Source organism: Corvus brachyrhynchos, unplaced genomic scaffold (assembly GCF_000691975.1).
Source record: "Corvus brachyrhynchos isolate BGI_N302 unplaced genomic scaffold, ASM69197v1 scaffold79, whole genome shotgun sequence".
In the NCBI taxonomy this organism is placed as follows: Eukaryota; Metazoa; Chordata; class Aves; order Passeriformes; family Corvidae; genus Corvus; species Corvus brachyrhynchos.
In genome coordinates, this window is record NW_008240023.1 from 302,076 (window position 1) to 316,737 (window position 14,662).

Below are 14,662 nucleotides of genomic sequence, written 5' to 3' on the forward strand. Positions count from 1 at the left end.
AAGAGCACTGAGGTTTTTGAGATTCTGGACAGGTTTTGGGCCTGTTTCAGTTCTAGGGGTAGATCTTGATTAATAACAATAACATGATGTTAGCAGGATAATAATAATCCTACATGGAAGCTTGCCAAGGAATTATCCCCACTTGGGAGGAGGGAGAGAATTGTCTGTGGGCTGTCTCCAAGGGCTTTTTGGCTCTTCGTCCTGACGAGGTGGAATTTCTACCCTACTTATACACAGCCCAAACTCCTCCTCCTCCTCCTCCTGTATTATGTGCAGTATGATCTCAGCAGAGAGTTGAGTAATATATATGTTGTAGCCTGTACCTCATTAAGCTTATTAGCATACTCAGGATGTGTATTTTAATATTTAAATGACCCTTAAATCAGACTAAAATTACCTTTTTGCCCGAGGAGTCCTTCAAAGTTCTGGTCATATCACTGTGTGAAGCAGAAAATATTGATAAGGACTTTCCTGGTCCTAAAAATTAACACTCCATACTCCCCCCCTCCACAGGTGCACTGCTGTTTGTCTTTAGGCCTTTTGGTTCCCTTTATAAGAACAGGGTTGTGTGCCACATTCTGGGTCCTCTGCTGTTGTGGATGGGTTTTTGGGTGCTCCTGCACTTGATAGTAAAGGTTATCATCAACAGTAGGCCTGTGGGGCAGTGTGGGTTTATACCCCTGAAAAAGGGCTGGTGGCTTCAGGGTGATGGCAGATAATAAACAGAAAAAATGCACCAAAAAATCAGGCTTGAGTGAACAAGAAAGCTGAGGTGGAGGTGTGAATACAGAGACTCCAGAGCAATTACAGTTATTTTTTTCTGGATGATAAAATAAAAACAAGAATCAGAGTTGAGAGCTGTGGTGTTTCAAGGTGCTGCTTGGTGAAGTAAAGGAAGGTTGGCATGGGGGTTATATGCTTGGTTTTGCCCTGTCCTTCTCTCTGGACACATCTTGAAGTGGTCAGAGTAAAGCAGGTTGTTTCCTCCCTAGATTTTTTTGTAGTAAACCCCACTGCTAGAGATTTGATTTTAATCCTTTAAATCGGGGTTTAAAGTCAGTCTAAAGCTCTTATTGTTCAAGGAGCGACTCTCCCAAGCTCAGCAATTGTGTCATTGCTCTAAATAGGGTCATCAGGTGCACCAGTGGAGTCCTTAATTTGCTTGGACAAATCTGGACTAGGGGAACGATTATTATTTGGAAGTTAAAGTACAATGCCACAGAATGATTAAGGTTGGGAAAGACCCTGTAAGATTATCCAGCCCATGATGTTGTCATGGCCATTGTTGGGTGTTGGTGATAGATATTGGTACTTGTTCTGCTTGAAATAATTCTTTTTTTTTCCCCTTTTCTGCTGAGATTGTTTCCCTTTGGGATGACACAGCAGAAATGTGGAAATCAGGGTTGGCAGGAGGGCTTTGGCTTGTGAGGTGTGTTTGCACACCTTAACAGCAGTGTTCATTAGCTCACTCCAGTCTCTTTGTTTGGGGACTGGGGAGCTGAGGTTTTTTTATGGCCTTGCAGTTTAATAACTTCTGATTTGCTCAGAGCAGGCATACACAGCTTAGAAAGGATTTTTTAAAGTGTCTTAAAAAGGTCAGTTGGGGTTTCCTTTTGTAATTAACTTTGGTTGTGGTGGCTGAAGGGGTAATGAGTACTGAAATGAGCTTCATTAGGGTGTTCCTCACTGGTTTTGCATGAGGATAAAACTGGGAATACAAAGTTAGCTGTATGTTTAATTCTTCTTAAAGCCTTGGATATTTGCTGCTGATTCCTGGGGTGTGCCAGGGCCTTCCTTACAAATTAAGTTGTTCTATCCTTGTTGGGAAACCGATGCCATTGTTAAGGAGCTGCTGGGAGAGAGATCTTCTGACACAGTGATAACAGTGAGCAAAACTAATTTGGGTACAGATGCTTTCTCCCCTGTAGCACATTCTGAGCCCTGTTGTAGCAACTCTGTGATTAGTGCTGTTATCAGGTGCAGAGAGTTTCCAGAGCTTTGCTGTGGAGTAGAGAGGGAATTACTTCTGTTCAGCTTTTCAATTAAATAATTAAAAGAAATAATGGCAGTTTGCACTAACTTACCATACACCTCCCTTCCTCTTATCTTGGAGTTGTGCTGCAGCAGTTTGTGCTGAGAAATGTTCATTCAGTCATGTCCAAACCGTTACTACTTACCATGAAAACATAATGCTCATAAGAGTGGACCTGTATAGTCAGGGCTACTTTGTAGTAGCACTTGGTTATCGTTTTTGAAGTGGCAATAGCTGGGAGTTAGTGTTGGCAGGGAATAATTACAGTGGATTTTGTGGAAAGAACACAAAGATTTTTTCCTTCATCATTCTGTCACTTCATTGCTGATGTCTGCTTCTGTGTCAGTGGATTGACAATGTGCCATCAGGAATTTGGTTATGACCTCAGCTTTACCTTTCCCTATGGAAAAGGTCTCTGGAAAGGGATGTCTGGAGCTGTAACAATTCACTTCTTCCCAGGTTGCTCCAAGGTGCTGCCTCTACCTCATCAGGCACCTGAAGTGCATCCTCCTGACACCAGGGCAGGCTTCCCTCAGCTCCAGCCAGCCAGGTGTGATAAGCAATTACCCCCTGGAGCAGCAAAGATCTGTTTTCTGGTGGAGCCAGGCTGCAAATGAAGCTCCAGTCTGGAACTGATAAGCTTGGGGATGCTGAGGGAATGATTGCTGAGCTGGCATTGCCTGTTTGAAGGGTTCTGGCTGCTGAGCTGTGAGTGTTGCCTTTCCTTTCACGCGTGGGTAGGTCCTGATGGCCAGTGAAATCCTGAGCCCGTGGACTCCTCGGTGCAGCTCCTCCAGGTCTGAGCGTTCCAGCCTGAAATGTGCCTTTGTTTCTGTGATGTGAACCACACAACACTGAGGGAAATGCCACGCCTGCTCCCCTGCCTGTTTCAGGGAATGTGTTACCGAGCCTCTCTGGAGATAAAAACACCCAAACAGGCGTCCTCTGTACCACAATGATTTTCTTTTTGTACCAAAAGGGAGTTGAATGTAGACTTCTCTCCATTTCGTCCTCGTTCTCCCTCAGGGGTGAGGTTGTACCTTTGCTTTTCTGTCCCAGTGGCAGGTTAAGGAACAATGTCTTGGATCAGGTAAGAATTTGGAAACAAGGCACCTCTCAGCCCGTCTATTCCCTGCCAGCCAAAGCTGAAAGCACGGGATGTTAAGAGATCCCCCATGTGTGTGCCCAGTGCTCCTGGCAGGGCCATGGCCTGTGGAAATGGAACTGGGAGATGATCATGTTATCTCTGAACATTTGCCTTGTTACTACAGCTTTAGCAGTGGAGCCTTTCTCATTTGTTTAATAATCTCTTTTGATTATTTCATTGATTTTTGGATCAAGCCACCCCTTAGTGAACTTTCTTCTCTGATTCCAGGTAATTGAAGACATCGAGTACCTGAAGTTTGACAAAGGGCCATGGCTGGAGCAAGATGATGTTTCTTTCCATCACTTGAGACTTCAGTAAGTATGGTGTTATCCAGCCACTGAGCAATTCTTGGCATCAAATACCAAGGAAAATGGTCAAAGCCATGAGTTTTTAAAGGTGGGGCTATATTTTGTGATCCTGGTGCTTGGCACTGGAATGTGGTGAGGCATTTTTGCTGCTGATGGATGAGACGAGGCTGCAGGCAAGTTTAAGAGTGGTTTTTGTCAGAGATCCTTGTCTGCCCAGTTGGATGGGAAGAGAGCAGACTCAGACCGTGGCAAGTGCCGTGTTGGAAAATAATTTAATTTGATTTTTAATCATTCTTTGTGAGTGCACCATTTATTTGTCAGTTTTATTTATATAAAATATAAAGACACATATATAAAGAATATATCTGCACCTGTAACTGTGTTAATAGCAGAAGTGAGGCAGCCTCCCCCCATTTTGGTGCAACTTCAGATTGCATGTGCAGGTGGAAATTTCAGTATAGTTACGCTTTTAAAACAAAATTTAAGAGTTACATTATTTTCATTAATTCCTGGTCATCTCACAGGTTAATAGAAACACAGGGATTTTTAAATTGAGTATCTGCCCCTAAGTTTGTGTCTTTGTGACAGGCACTGGAGTAGTAAGTTAAACTTTTTTTGCGGACTTGTGCTACTTCTTGCATTTAACTTTTCTGTGCTGTTACTTCAAATAGCTATTTAAAGATAGAGCACTAATGCTCCTTTTCTATGGTTTTTCTATCAAGAAGGGAAGGTAGATTGCAGAGGAGCAGTGTTGGGTGGTGTCTGAGAGGAACGAGTCACGATTTGGGTGCCTTTGATGTATCAAAGAGGAGGTTTCTTTGTGTAGGATCTGGAGGATAACATCTGGTGACTTAGGCCCTGCAAAATTACCACAATCAGATTTCCTTGGAAAGAGGGAATAAGTTGCTTGTTTTCCTGTAGCTCCACACCAGTGCAGGTATTAGGAAGGATCATTAATTGTAGTGAGTAGGAGGGAGTTGAAGGAAACCTTGCAATTAGAGCAGCGTGTTAAGACGCTGTATGGAAACTGTTTCACTGCTTTAGAAGGGAATAAACTGCTTTAAGGACTCCATTTTTCCTTGAACCCTAGAGGAGGGTGAGAGAGTTTCCTGCACAAGGCTCTTGTTGCTGTAGATAACATGAAATTATTTCTTCTTTTGGCAAAAACATGTGGTTGTTTGAAGATCTCAGAATGCAATAAACTGCTCATTTAAAGCACAGAATCATAAAATATCCTGCACTGGAAGGCACCCACAGGAGTCATCGAGTCCAGCTCCTGGGCTTTGCTTGTGAATCTTCACTTGTGCTGGGCTATCAGGGCAGTGATAAAGGGGTGGCAACACATCCTGTGCCAAGCTTGAGCTCATGCCTTGCTCAGCTGAGTGAGGGAGTCCTGGGCAATGTCTTGGGCAGTGTGGGAAGAGCCTCTTTGTACAAATGTGTGTGTTTGGACATGATCTTTTCCCATGGCAACTCCAGCAATGCAGGAAGCCTGCTGTGCAGGTCTTCCCTGTTGGAATTGCATGCTGGAGCATCCAATGCCCAGCTCAGGTGTGAGTCCATGAACCTTAAGGCTGATGTTTTTCTTGCTTTTTCCAGTGCCAGGTAGCAAAGAGCTCTTGTTGTCCCCACAGATGTGCAGGTATCCTGTGCCCATGGGAATTCTCCCTTTGGAAAGCGCTTTTCCTGCAGGTTCCCGCTGCCTTCTCGTGTGCTGGCACATGCTGCCCTCTCGTGGGTGTTCCTGCGAGGTTCCAGCAGCTGTTGGGGATCCTTTAGGTTGGAAAAGCCCTCTGGGATCATCGAGTCCACCATTCCCCCAGCACTGCCGGGCCCACCACGAGCCCATGTCCCCAGGTGCCACAGCCACATGGATTTGGAACGAGTTCAGGGACAGAGGTTCCACCACTGCCCTGGGCAGCCTGTTCCAATGCCTGACCACCCTTCCAGTGAGGAAGTTTCCCTGACTATCCAGCCTAAGTTCTGCCCTGTTTGGGTTTCCATCTGCAATTGCTTCCCTTGCTGACCTCCCAGCTTGTGGGGCTGTGTTGGCCCTGCTGTTGCCTTCCACCCTCGGGTCTGGGGACCTGGGATGGGTGAGCAGGGGCGAGGAGAACCTCTTCATTGCACACATGGAGGGTCTAACGCACAGAAACCCCAGCAGGGCCCCTGAGTGATGAATGCAAATAGGCCAGCTAATCAAACCGGTGAGCCACACCCATGGGCAGTCAGCTGCACCGTGATCCCTTTTATCTCCCTGCCGTGCCCTTAAGTGCTCTCCCCTGCCCTGACAGTGTGGTTGGGGGACTTTGGCAAAAGGTTTAAAAGGGTTGTGTTTGTGTCTGGAAGCTGGAGGGCTCTTCTGGAGGATGCTCTTCACATCTCCCCTTCCTCTCCAGGTGCCCAGTCCAGTAGGAACCATTCTGGCTCTTGAAATGTCTCAGGGAGTTCCTCTGCTGTCACTGCAGTGTCTCAGGCCTGTTCTTATCTGGGCCCTTCCCAGTGATGTTTGTCTGGCCACATGTGTTGCAAAATGAAGCACGTTTGGGGTGAAGAGCTGCAGGCTGGGTAACCTTGCCTGTGTTATTTTATCAGCTCCTGGGGGGACTTTGCTGTGCTTGACTTGTTCCATCAGACAAGTGCACAGCTAAATCTGATCCATCCCTGCAGCTCCTTCAGAACCTGGGGAATGGTTTTCAAAGCCATCCCATCCTCCCCCTGCCACGGGCAGGGACACCTTCCACTATCCCAGGCTGCTCCAAGCCCTATCTATCCCATCTTTTTGCTTCAGTTGAAACACTTCTTTTGTGATTTCCTCTTTGCAGTGGCTTTTGCAGGTTTGAAGAGCTGTTGTTGCACCTTCTCCCCTTTCCTTGCAGACCTGCTTCTTTTGGAAAATGCCTTTTTTTTTTTTTTTGTTCTTGGTGTTGATGGTGAGTGTTTGCTCACCAATGGAGTGGCTGTGCCTCACCTTGGCCATGCCATACCTGCTCTGCCTGGCCAAATGGGGGAATCTGTCCCTTTGGCAGAAAGAGGAAAGTTAATTTCAGGTATCAACACAGAATTCATCTTGAATGGCTCTGTGGTGTTGGCTCTTAGGCCAGTGAATGCTTTTAGGTCTCTCTTGCCACTTGAGTTTTTGTGACTGTGCCAGCATCAGGTGTTGAGAACTCACAGCCCAGCCTATGGCAACTCAGGGTTTTTTGTTGGGTTGCCTGGTTTATTTATTTGTTTCTAACCAGTCTCCTTCCCTTACCCCACCTTGCACCTTTGGCAAGGCTCATCAGACTCTGATGTTCATGGTGTGCGTCCTGCTGCGAGCTGCCTGTGAGGGAAACAGGAACGTGTCCAACCTGATTCTTCTGGTTGTGCTGGATAAAGTGTCTGAATTGGTGTGTAAGAGGTGCTTTAGGAGAAGAGATGAGTTGTCCATTGCTGTAGGATACTTCCAGGTGGGATTCCTGTGCAGCAGTGGGAAGAACCATGGTTAAGAGGGTTTTGTCAGCTAAAATTTGATGTTCTTAAAGTCTTGGGACCACACAGTCGCTTATGTGCCCTCAGTTCCTTTTCAAGTATGACCTAATCTGGAAGGTAGAGGTGCTGCATGCTGAGAGCTCCTTCAGGAGAGTCTGGTAGAGTGTCAGAAAAGAATAAATAGTGATAATTTTCTGCTGGGGGAGAGAGAGAAAACAAAAGCAACATAAAAAGTGCCTGTGAATGCTTCCTGCTGCGCAGGGAATTAGTCCTGGCAGGGGGCGGGGGCATTGGTGTGGCAGGTGTCTTTGGGTGTGCTTTTACTTCACTTTCCAAATTATTTCTGAGGGTGCAGAGAACATGGAGAAGCCATCAGTAGCTTTCAGCATTTTCTTGTGCAAAGAATTTTTGGGAGCAGCAGGTTTGTCACTTGGCCCTTAACTAAAATTAATTGTGCCTGCGAGTTGTCCTCTCCAAATGGCCACTTGGCTGAGATTCAGGAAGGAATGGATTCACTGTGGGCTGGATGACTACAAAACCTGGTTTCTGCGTGTGAAGTTATGCTCTTTATGTGCCTGGACTCATTTTTGTGCCTTCCAGCATGTGAAATACACATCTAGTGTTGCTGAAGATAAATAATGTTGCTGTTTACAGGAAGTGTCTTTGATGTTGATCCTGATCTTGGAAAAGGGCATTTATCCTCACCTTCTCCCAGCTGAACTTTGACTGGGTTGTTGTATTTCCTGACAAGTCGGCCTCTAGAAGGATAATGTACAGTGTGAATATCAGGGTATGTTAGCAAACCACTTTATTTGTTGAAGCTCTTCGTTGCTGGGAGGAAAGGTCCCAAAATTTACGATCCGGGGGTAAAAACAATTGCTTAAAGATGACGAACTTTGCTTTTCTCGGGGCATGTGCTTGATGTGCATGTCATTATTTGTAAGAAATGTAATTCACTGAGAACAGCACCATTTGCAGCGGAGTTTCTGGCGTTGGGTTGAGGGTTGGGTCAGTGCTGGCTGGAAAGGGATGTGTTTTTCCCGGACGCATCCAGGTGGCACTGTCGGCCTGTGGATAAGCACAGGCAGCAGGAGGCTTTCTAGCAGTTTCTCAGGCGTTTTGAACTGGGGCTGTCTGAAGTGCTGCTGTGTGCAGAGTGGGTTGTTGGTGGATGCCGAGATCCACCACTAGAGCTGCTGCAGCAATTGCACACCTTCCTCCAGGTATTCCCAGGCAGGATGCTGGAGGCACTGCCGGCTTCCAGACCCTCTCATTGCCTCAGTTCTGATCCGTTTGGGATGGGAATTTAGCAAGGTAGTGTGTGGCATTCAATAAAACCACTGCTTTTTACACTGCTTTTATGGAAAGCTAAAAAGCCAGAGGGGGTTCATGGAGAAGGCTCCCAGGAATGGTGGAGCATCTCCAAGGAGGAAATAGGGAAGCAGGAAGTTGGAACAGGAGCAAACTGGAGGCAAGGATGAGGGGCACTACATCATAGATTTGTGAGGAGAAGGATAAATGTTTGGAAAATAGCCCAAACCCTTGGAAGCGTTATTTAACAGAAAGGTAGTTCTTTCATCATAGAATGATGATTATGAATCCCAGAGTGATTTGGGTTGGAAACAGCTCATCCAGTTCTACCCTGTGCAATGGGCAGGGACACCTTCCACTGGATCAGGTTGCTCCAAGCTCCATCCAGCTTGGCTCGGAACACTTCCAGGGATGAGGCAGCCACAGCTTCTCTGGGTCCAGTATTTGGCCGTTGCTGAGGCAGGGTGTGAACTCACTGCTCCTTCTCCCCTCAGTGTCCAGGACAAGGCTGGATTGCTGGATTCCGTGTCCATCCCGCACTTCGTTCCCGAGATCACCATCGGGGGCTCCGAGTACGACAAGATCTACTACGAGTATCGCTCGGTGAGTGCTGCTGGGGACACGGCCAGGGTGCTCCTCCCTGCTGGGCACGCCCTGCTGCCACCTTCCTGCCCTTTCCTACCCATAACTGCTGGGTTTTGCCCAAATCCCCACCTGTTTTGAAGTCTGGCTTCCCCCTGAGAGGAATAACGAAGCAAATGGTTTGTTTCATAAGCTGATTTTCTTTTTTTTTTTTTTTTTTTTTTTTTTAATCTTTAGCTGTGGACTAAAGGATAAATGGTTTTCATTTGTTTTTGTGTCGCGTGCCCTGATGAGTCTGTGACCTCTGAAATCTAAAATAATCCCTTAAGTCAAACAAGAAAACTGGAAACCCATGGCGACTCCTTCCCAAGCGCTGAGGGAGGGGGTGGGTTTTTTTTGAGGAGGAATGGATGCTGCCTCGCTTCCCCAAAGTGCTGTTGCTTTAAATAGAGCGTTTCTGCACGTGGGCACGCATCCAAAGCCTGTTGTGCCCAGTGCTCTCGTACACCTCATGCAGGCTCCCACACAGGGTTTTAATTAGCTCCTGCCTTGCTGCTTCTGGAGACAGCAGCTTCCAGTCCCCTCAGAGCTCTGCCCTGCTGCTGCTCCGTGGTTCCCTGGCAGGGATGGGGTCCTCTCCCCCTACACGGGGCTTGCCTGAGGCCCAGCTATTGGAAAAGCTCTGTAGAGAAGCTGTGGAGCTGATGATAATTAATACTGAGTGGCCAAAGCTACAGGTGAGCCTCTGCTTTCCAGTCGGGTTGAAATCTTCTCTGCCACTGCATCTTATTTTCCGAGCACTCCTGAAGACAAAGGGAGGAATATACAATATAAATTGTTAGAAATCATGATTTGCATAATCAAAACACAATCATTTTTCTTTTCCTGGTAGCATACAGTCTCTTATTGAAATTAAAATGTAAACTACAGATTTATGGACTTGTTTGGAAACTGAACTACCAATGTTTTCTTCTGGAATAGTCAGAATATTCCACAAAATTTGTCCCTCCTCGGCTGGCTGTGTACTGGAGAGGCTCTGGGCTTCACACTGTTCTGCCTCATTTGAGATGTGACCTTTCCAGCTTGTAAAAGGGGCTAAAGCTAAAGGTTAAAGCAGCAGAAAGCATCTGAGGTTGTCTAATGGGTTTGAAAACTCCCCGGTCCAGCCGAGAAATTGCTCGTAGAATTTCCTCCTCCTTGCTGTCACATTCTTAAATCCAAACCTTCAAGCTCGGGCTCGGGGTTTTTGGAGCCCTTCCCTCTGAGAGCCGCCTGTGCTGTGCAGCACAGATTTGAGCAGGATCTGCTGCACGACTTGTCTCTAGCACACAACATCCATCTGCACTGCCAGCGCCTTTCTTCCCCGAGATGAGAGGGCTTTTTTGGGCCTGAGATGTCCCTTTGCAGTGGAGCTGGGAATTACTGAGGCTGCCTGACACACAGCTAGATGTGACCTCGGTGCTGTGTGCTGAGAGCCAGGGGTAAGGCTTCTGAAAGGCTTTTTTCCTCTGGCTGTTACAGCAGCACATCCCTCTTTGTGCTGGCAAGAAGCTGAGAATGTCCTGGCTCATCAGATAACTGGCTGCCAGGAGAAGTTTGTGACTTGCCTTGCAGATGTAGCAAAGGGATGCTCAGGAGCAGGAATATGGGTACCTGGGAAGGAAAGCTGTGCTCTTGGATTGCTCTGCTCCGTGCCAGTTAGCTGACAGCTGAAGCTGAGCAAAAAAAATAACATTGCCAAAATACAATCTCCCTTCTGCAGCCCTGTTTGTAGGCCCTGATTCAGGAAAGTGCTGTAGAAAGTGATAATGTCCTTTGGAATCAGGAGGAGCTGCTCGTTTCAGGAAGTATTCTGTTGGATTTAGCCTACACTAATACTCTCTCTCTTCTCAATGCTTGGGTGCTTGTAACCCTTTGGTGGTCTGGAGGGTGTACAGGGATGGTGCACAGTGCAAAAGGTGCTGAGTTCTCCTGTTTTCCATAAGTACTGGAAGGGGAAGCACAAAGCCAGCCCCACCTGCTGTTTTATGTTCTGAGGATTGCATTCTTTGTGTTGAAACTTTGAAGATCTGGGTTGTTTCTTTTTTTTTTCCTTCCAACTTTGTTTAGCAGATGAAGGGGCTGAATTTTTTTCTCAGGCAAGGCTGCTGTGCAGAGGTGATCCAGCAAGAGGCCAACCAGCACAGGCACAGACACCCAGATTTGGGCTGTGATGTTTTGGGTCTGTAAAGAGGGAATCACAAGCCCTTGCCCCTCTCTGTGCAGGGATGGTCACAGCTGTGCTGCCACTTTGGCATTTGAAGATAAAGGGTTTAGGCTCATGTGACTTGTTAAATAAAGGCTTAATTACGGGATAATTACAGAAGTTTAACTTTTCCTCGTGAGAAATGCGTGCTTTTAAAGTTGGGGTAATGATGTTTACCACATAAACACAACGATTTGCGTAGGGGATTTTTTTTCCCCCTCTGTAACTACTCATAAATCCTTGATCTCTCCAACAGGCAGCAAACTGCTGTGCTTTTCAGAGTTCCGTGCACACAGTTCATGCTGCCTAATAATGGTGGTTTTCAGGGATTTACAAATTCCAGGCAGAAGCTGGGTTTTGTTCAAAATATTCATTAGAAGCAACCAAGAAGGAGGAGGAGGAGGGAACACTCTTCAGAGTTCAAGACTTTAGTGTGTGTGCTTTTCCACAAAATAATGAGGTGGCCACATACAGTTCTGAATACTCAAAACTCACCTTTTTTTATGTCTGTCCTCTAAATTTCTTCTGTAAGTGTTCTTTTCATGTGTGAGGAGGTGGCTTTCTGCAGCCTCCTTACACCATAAAGTCCTCTGGCAGGGTCCAGCAGTTCTGCTCAGGCATTCAGAAACCTCTGAGGATGCTTTTCTGGCAAGGGAGAAGCAACCTTTCAGTCTGTAGATCAGAGATAAGCATGCTCATTCTTCAGGGAAGCAACATTATTTTAGGAACTGTCAGACTAGTAAAGGCTTGACTACCCTTTCCCCCCTCCCTTAACAACTGCTGTATCTCCCTGCCTTTCCTCCAAGTGCTCGCAGTCCCCAGGGATGATGCTCCAAATGCTGCGTGCGCCCTGCGAAGCTGGAGAGCTGGAGCACTTAGGCAGATGTGTTTGCAGCGAGGATGAAAACAAATGGCTCTGTTTAATGCAATCAGTGTACTTAAATAATGTGCTGATGTACTTCACACTCCTGCTGCATCTCCTGGAGTGGGCAAAAGCGGCTCCTTTGACGTGCGTGTGCTTTTCTGCTTGCATAAAAGTGCAGCTGTTTGCTGGAATTCAGAGAATCAAAGAATCACAGAACGCTTTGAGTTGGAAGGGACCTTAAAACTCATCCCATTCCCACCCCCTGCCAGGGCCAGGGACACCTTCCACTGTCCCAGGCTGCTCCAAGCCCTGTCCAACCTGGCCTTGGGCACTGCCAGGGATCCAGCGGCAGCCACAGCTGTGCCAGGGCCTCCCCACCCTCCCAGGGAAGGACTTCTCCCTGATATCCCATCTATCCCTGCCCTCTGGCAGTGTGAGGCGATTCCTCCTCGTCCTATGCCACGGAAAAGTAAGAGAAGGCTCTCATTTTGTTTCCATCCCTGTTTTCCTTGGTGGAAGACTGCTTTTGGAATAGAGGGATGAGGCAAGGAAAGCTTGAGCAGATCAAAGACCTGTCTACTGCTGTGAGGTGCAGTCCAGCTCCTTGCACAGCTCAGCTGCCTTGCCAAACTCCATCTTTGTACCCTGCTCCTCATCCTCCTCCCTCCTGCCCCAGGGCTTGGAAATGTGTGGCTGGCAGCGCCCTGCCAGCCCTGTGTCGCAGCAAGCGGAGAAGAGGGAAACAGGATGGAGGGGAGGGGAATTCCACACTCTTTTCCCAGGCTTTTCATTACACTTTTCCATAAGGATGCAGCCATAGGAGGGGAAATCCTCCAGTTTTGAGGTGGTTGCAGGGCAGTAGCTTTGAGTGATGGAAGGTGGGCCTGCAGCACAAGTCAGCTCTGTCTCACACCCCAAAACTGAGAGTGCTGTAGGAGCACGTGTTTGCAGTGGGAAATCACTACCAGCCCCAAGGGCAGGACATTAAGGGAAGACTCTCCGGGTTTGAGGTGGCCCAAGAGCAGCCCTGGCCCCTCCTGGCAGCTGTGGGGCTCAAGGTGGCTGCTGGCAAGCAGAGGGGTTGGCAGGTCCCTGAGCTCCCCATCTCTGCTGAGAGTGCAGAGAACTGCTCACATAAAAATCTCCTGAAAGGGCTGCAAAAGGAATACGTGAGCTTTCAGAGAGCCAGAGTCTGGAGCCAACAGCAGGATCAACTCTTGCCTTTGCAGGAGCAGGGAGCTTAGGATATCTTTCTTCTCCATGTTTGTGATCGTTGCCATAGTTGCTGTCTTTGATAGAACCTTCTGTTTTCTCTCTCCTGCCATTTTTTTCTTGGCTTGATGAAGTTTTCATTCTTTTTAGGATCAAGATCTCCTTTCCTAATTCTGTTTTAAAGGAGGTGTTTGACAGCTGTAATGCCCAGCCCTGTCTGCTCTTGAATCCAGGAAGGAATGAAAGCAGACACACAATAAATTAGAAGAGGCTTCATTTAAGGGTTGGGGTTTTTTTTTTCTGTTTTATCTCTGCAAAAGTATTTTTGGCCTTTTCTAAAGTAACAAGATGTTGCCTGGCTGGGTATCAGTAAGCCCAAAAGGACCTGAGGAATAACAAAAACCTGGGAATGACAGAGTTGTTGCTTAAGGATCTACTTCTCTTCCCACCTTCCCACTTCTCTGCTCTCCCCAGTCCTGTCCATATGGAGAGAGAGTGAGAGCAGCCCCTCTTGAGGAACAGGCAGCTTCTCCACCCTGCTCCCCCTGAAAAGTATCATGGACAGTTGGCAGGGATATCTATCCCAAAAAAAAAGGGAAAGGAGCCTGACAGACCTTGGAGCTGTCTCAAATCTTGGTCTTGGTGGTTGTGTCTGTTTCACTTTAGGTGATGGTTGCAGGCACTGGGTACCTCTGTAAATCAAAAAGACAATCAAATCCCACTGGCATTAAAAGAATCCATTTTCACCTTGATAGGCTGTCCCTGTGAAAGGAAACGCATTTTTATGTGGGAGCACATCCCTCTTTCCCAAACCCCTCTTAATCCCATAACTGTGGAGGAAAGTGATCCCTAGAGTAGATCTCAGTTAAATTAAAATTAATTGGCATATAATTTAATAGAGGGGTAGCATCTCCATGGATCTTACACTGTGAAGTGGTGTCAGTTGGAGGTGTTTAACTGTGCTGTGTGGCTTGGATGAGCTCCTTGCCTTTTCCCTGCACTCTGCAGTGGATAACTGATCCTCTTATGGACACTTCTCTTTCCAAAGGATTTTTATTGTCTGTTTTTCTAATAAATAAATGAAGGGCAGGCAGGACAGCAGCCACTGAACAATTCCAGCAGGCTGGAATTGTTTTAGCCTCAATTCAGCAAAACCTTTGGGTGCTCTTGTGTTTTGGGCAGTCATGGATGTTAGCAGCACGGAGGGTTCTGTTGGAGTAAGGAGTGGCAGGGGTGAAGCTGTAACAAACATCTGTCCATGCCAGGCCTTTGGAAACCAAGCCATGCGCCCCTTGGATGTGTGTTTGGGGGGAATTACCCCCCTTCCCTGCTTTAGTTGTTGCTTTGGAGCACAGGATTGTTGGGGTTGGAGAGGATCATTGAGTCCAGCTTAAACCCAGCATGGCCGAGGCCACCACCAGCCCACGTCCCCAGGTGCCACATCCATGTGGCTTTTAAATCCCTCCAGGGATGGGGACTCCTGGGC

The 14,662-nt window shown here is 47.2% G+C and overlaps 1 protein-coding gene across 1 annotated transcript in view; it reads left to right on the forward strand.

Annotated features, from left to right (window-relative positions):
* NDUFA10 (NADH:ubiquinone oxidoreductase subunit A10) overlaps window positions 1-14,662 on the forward strand; it is a 41,668-nt gene that overhangs the window by 23,034 nt on the left and 3,972 nt on the right. The window contains exons 8-9 of the mRNA XM_017743397.1: window positions 3,408-3,493; window positions 8,767-8,875. Coding sequence (XP_017598886.1) covers window positions 3,408-3,493; window positions 8,767-8,875 — 195 coding nt within the window. The remainder of the gene's footprint in view (window positions 1-3,407; window positions 3,494-8,766; window positions 8,876-14,662) is intronic.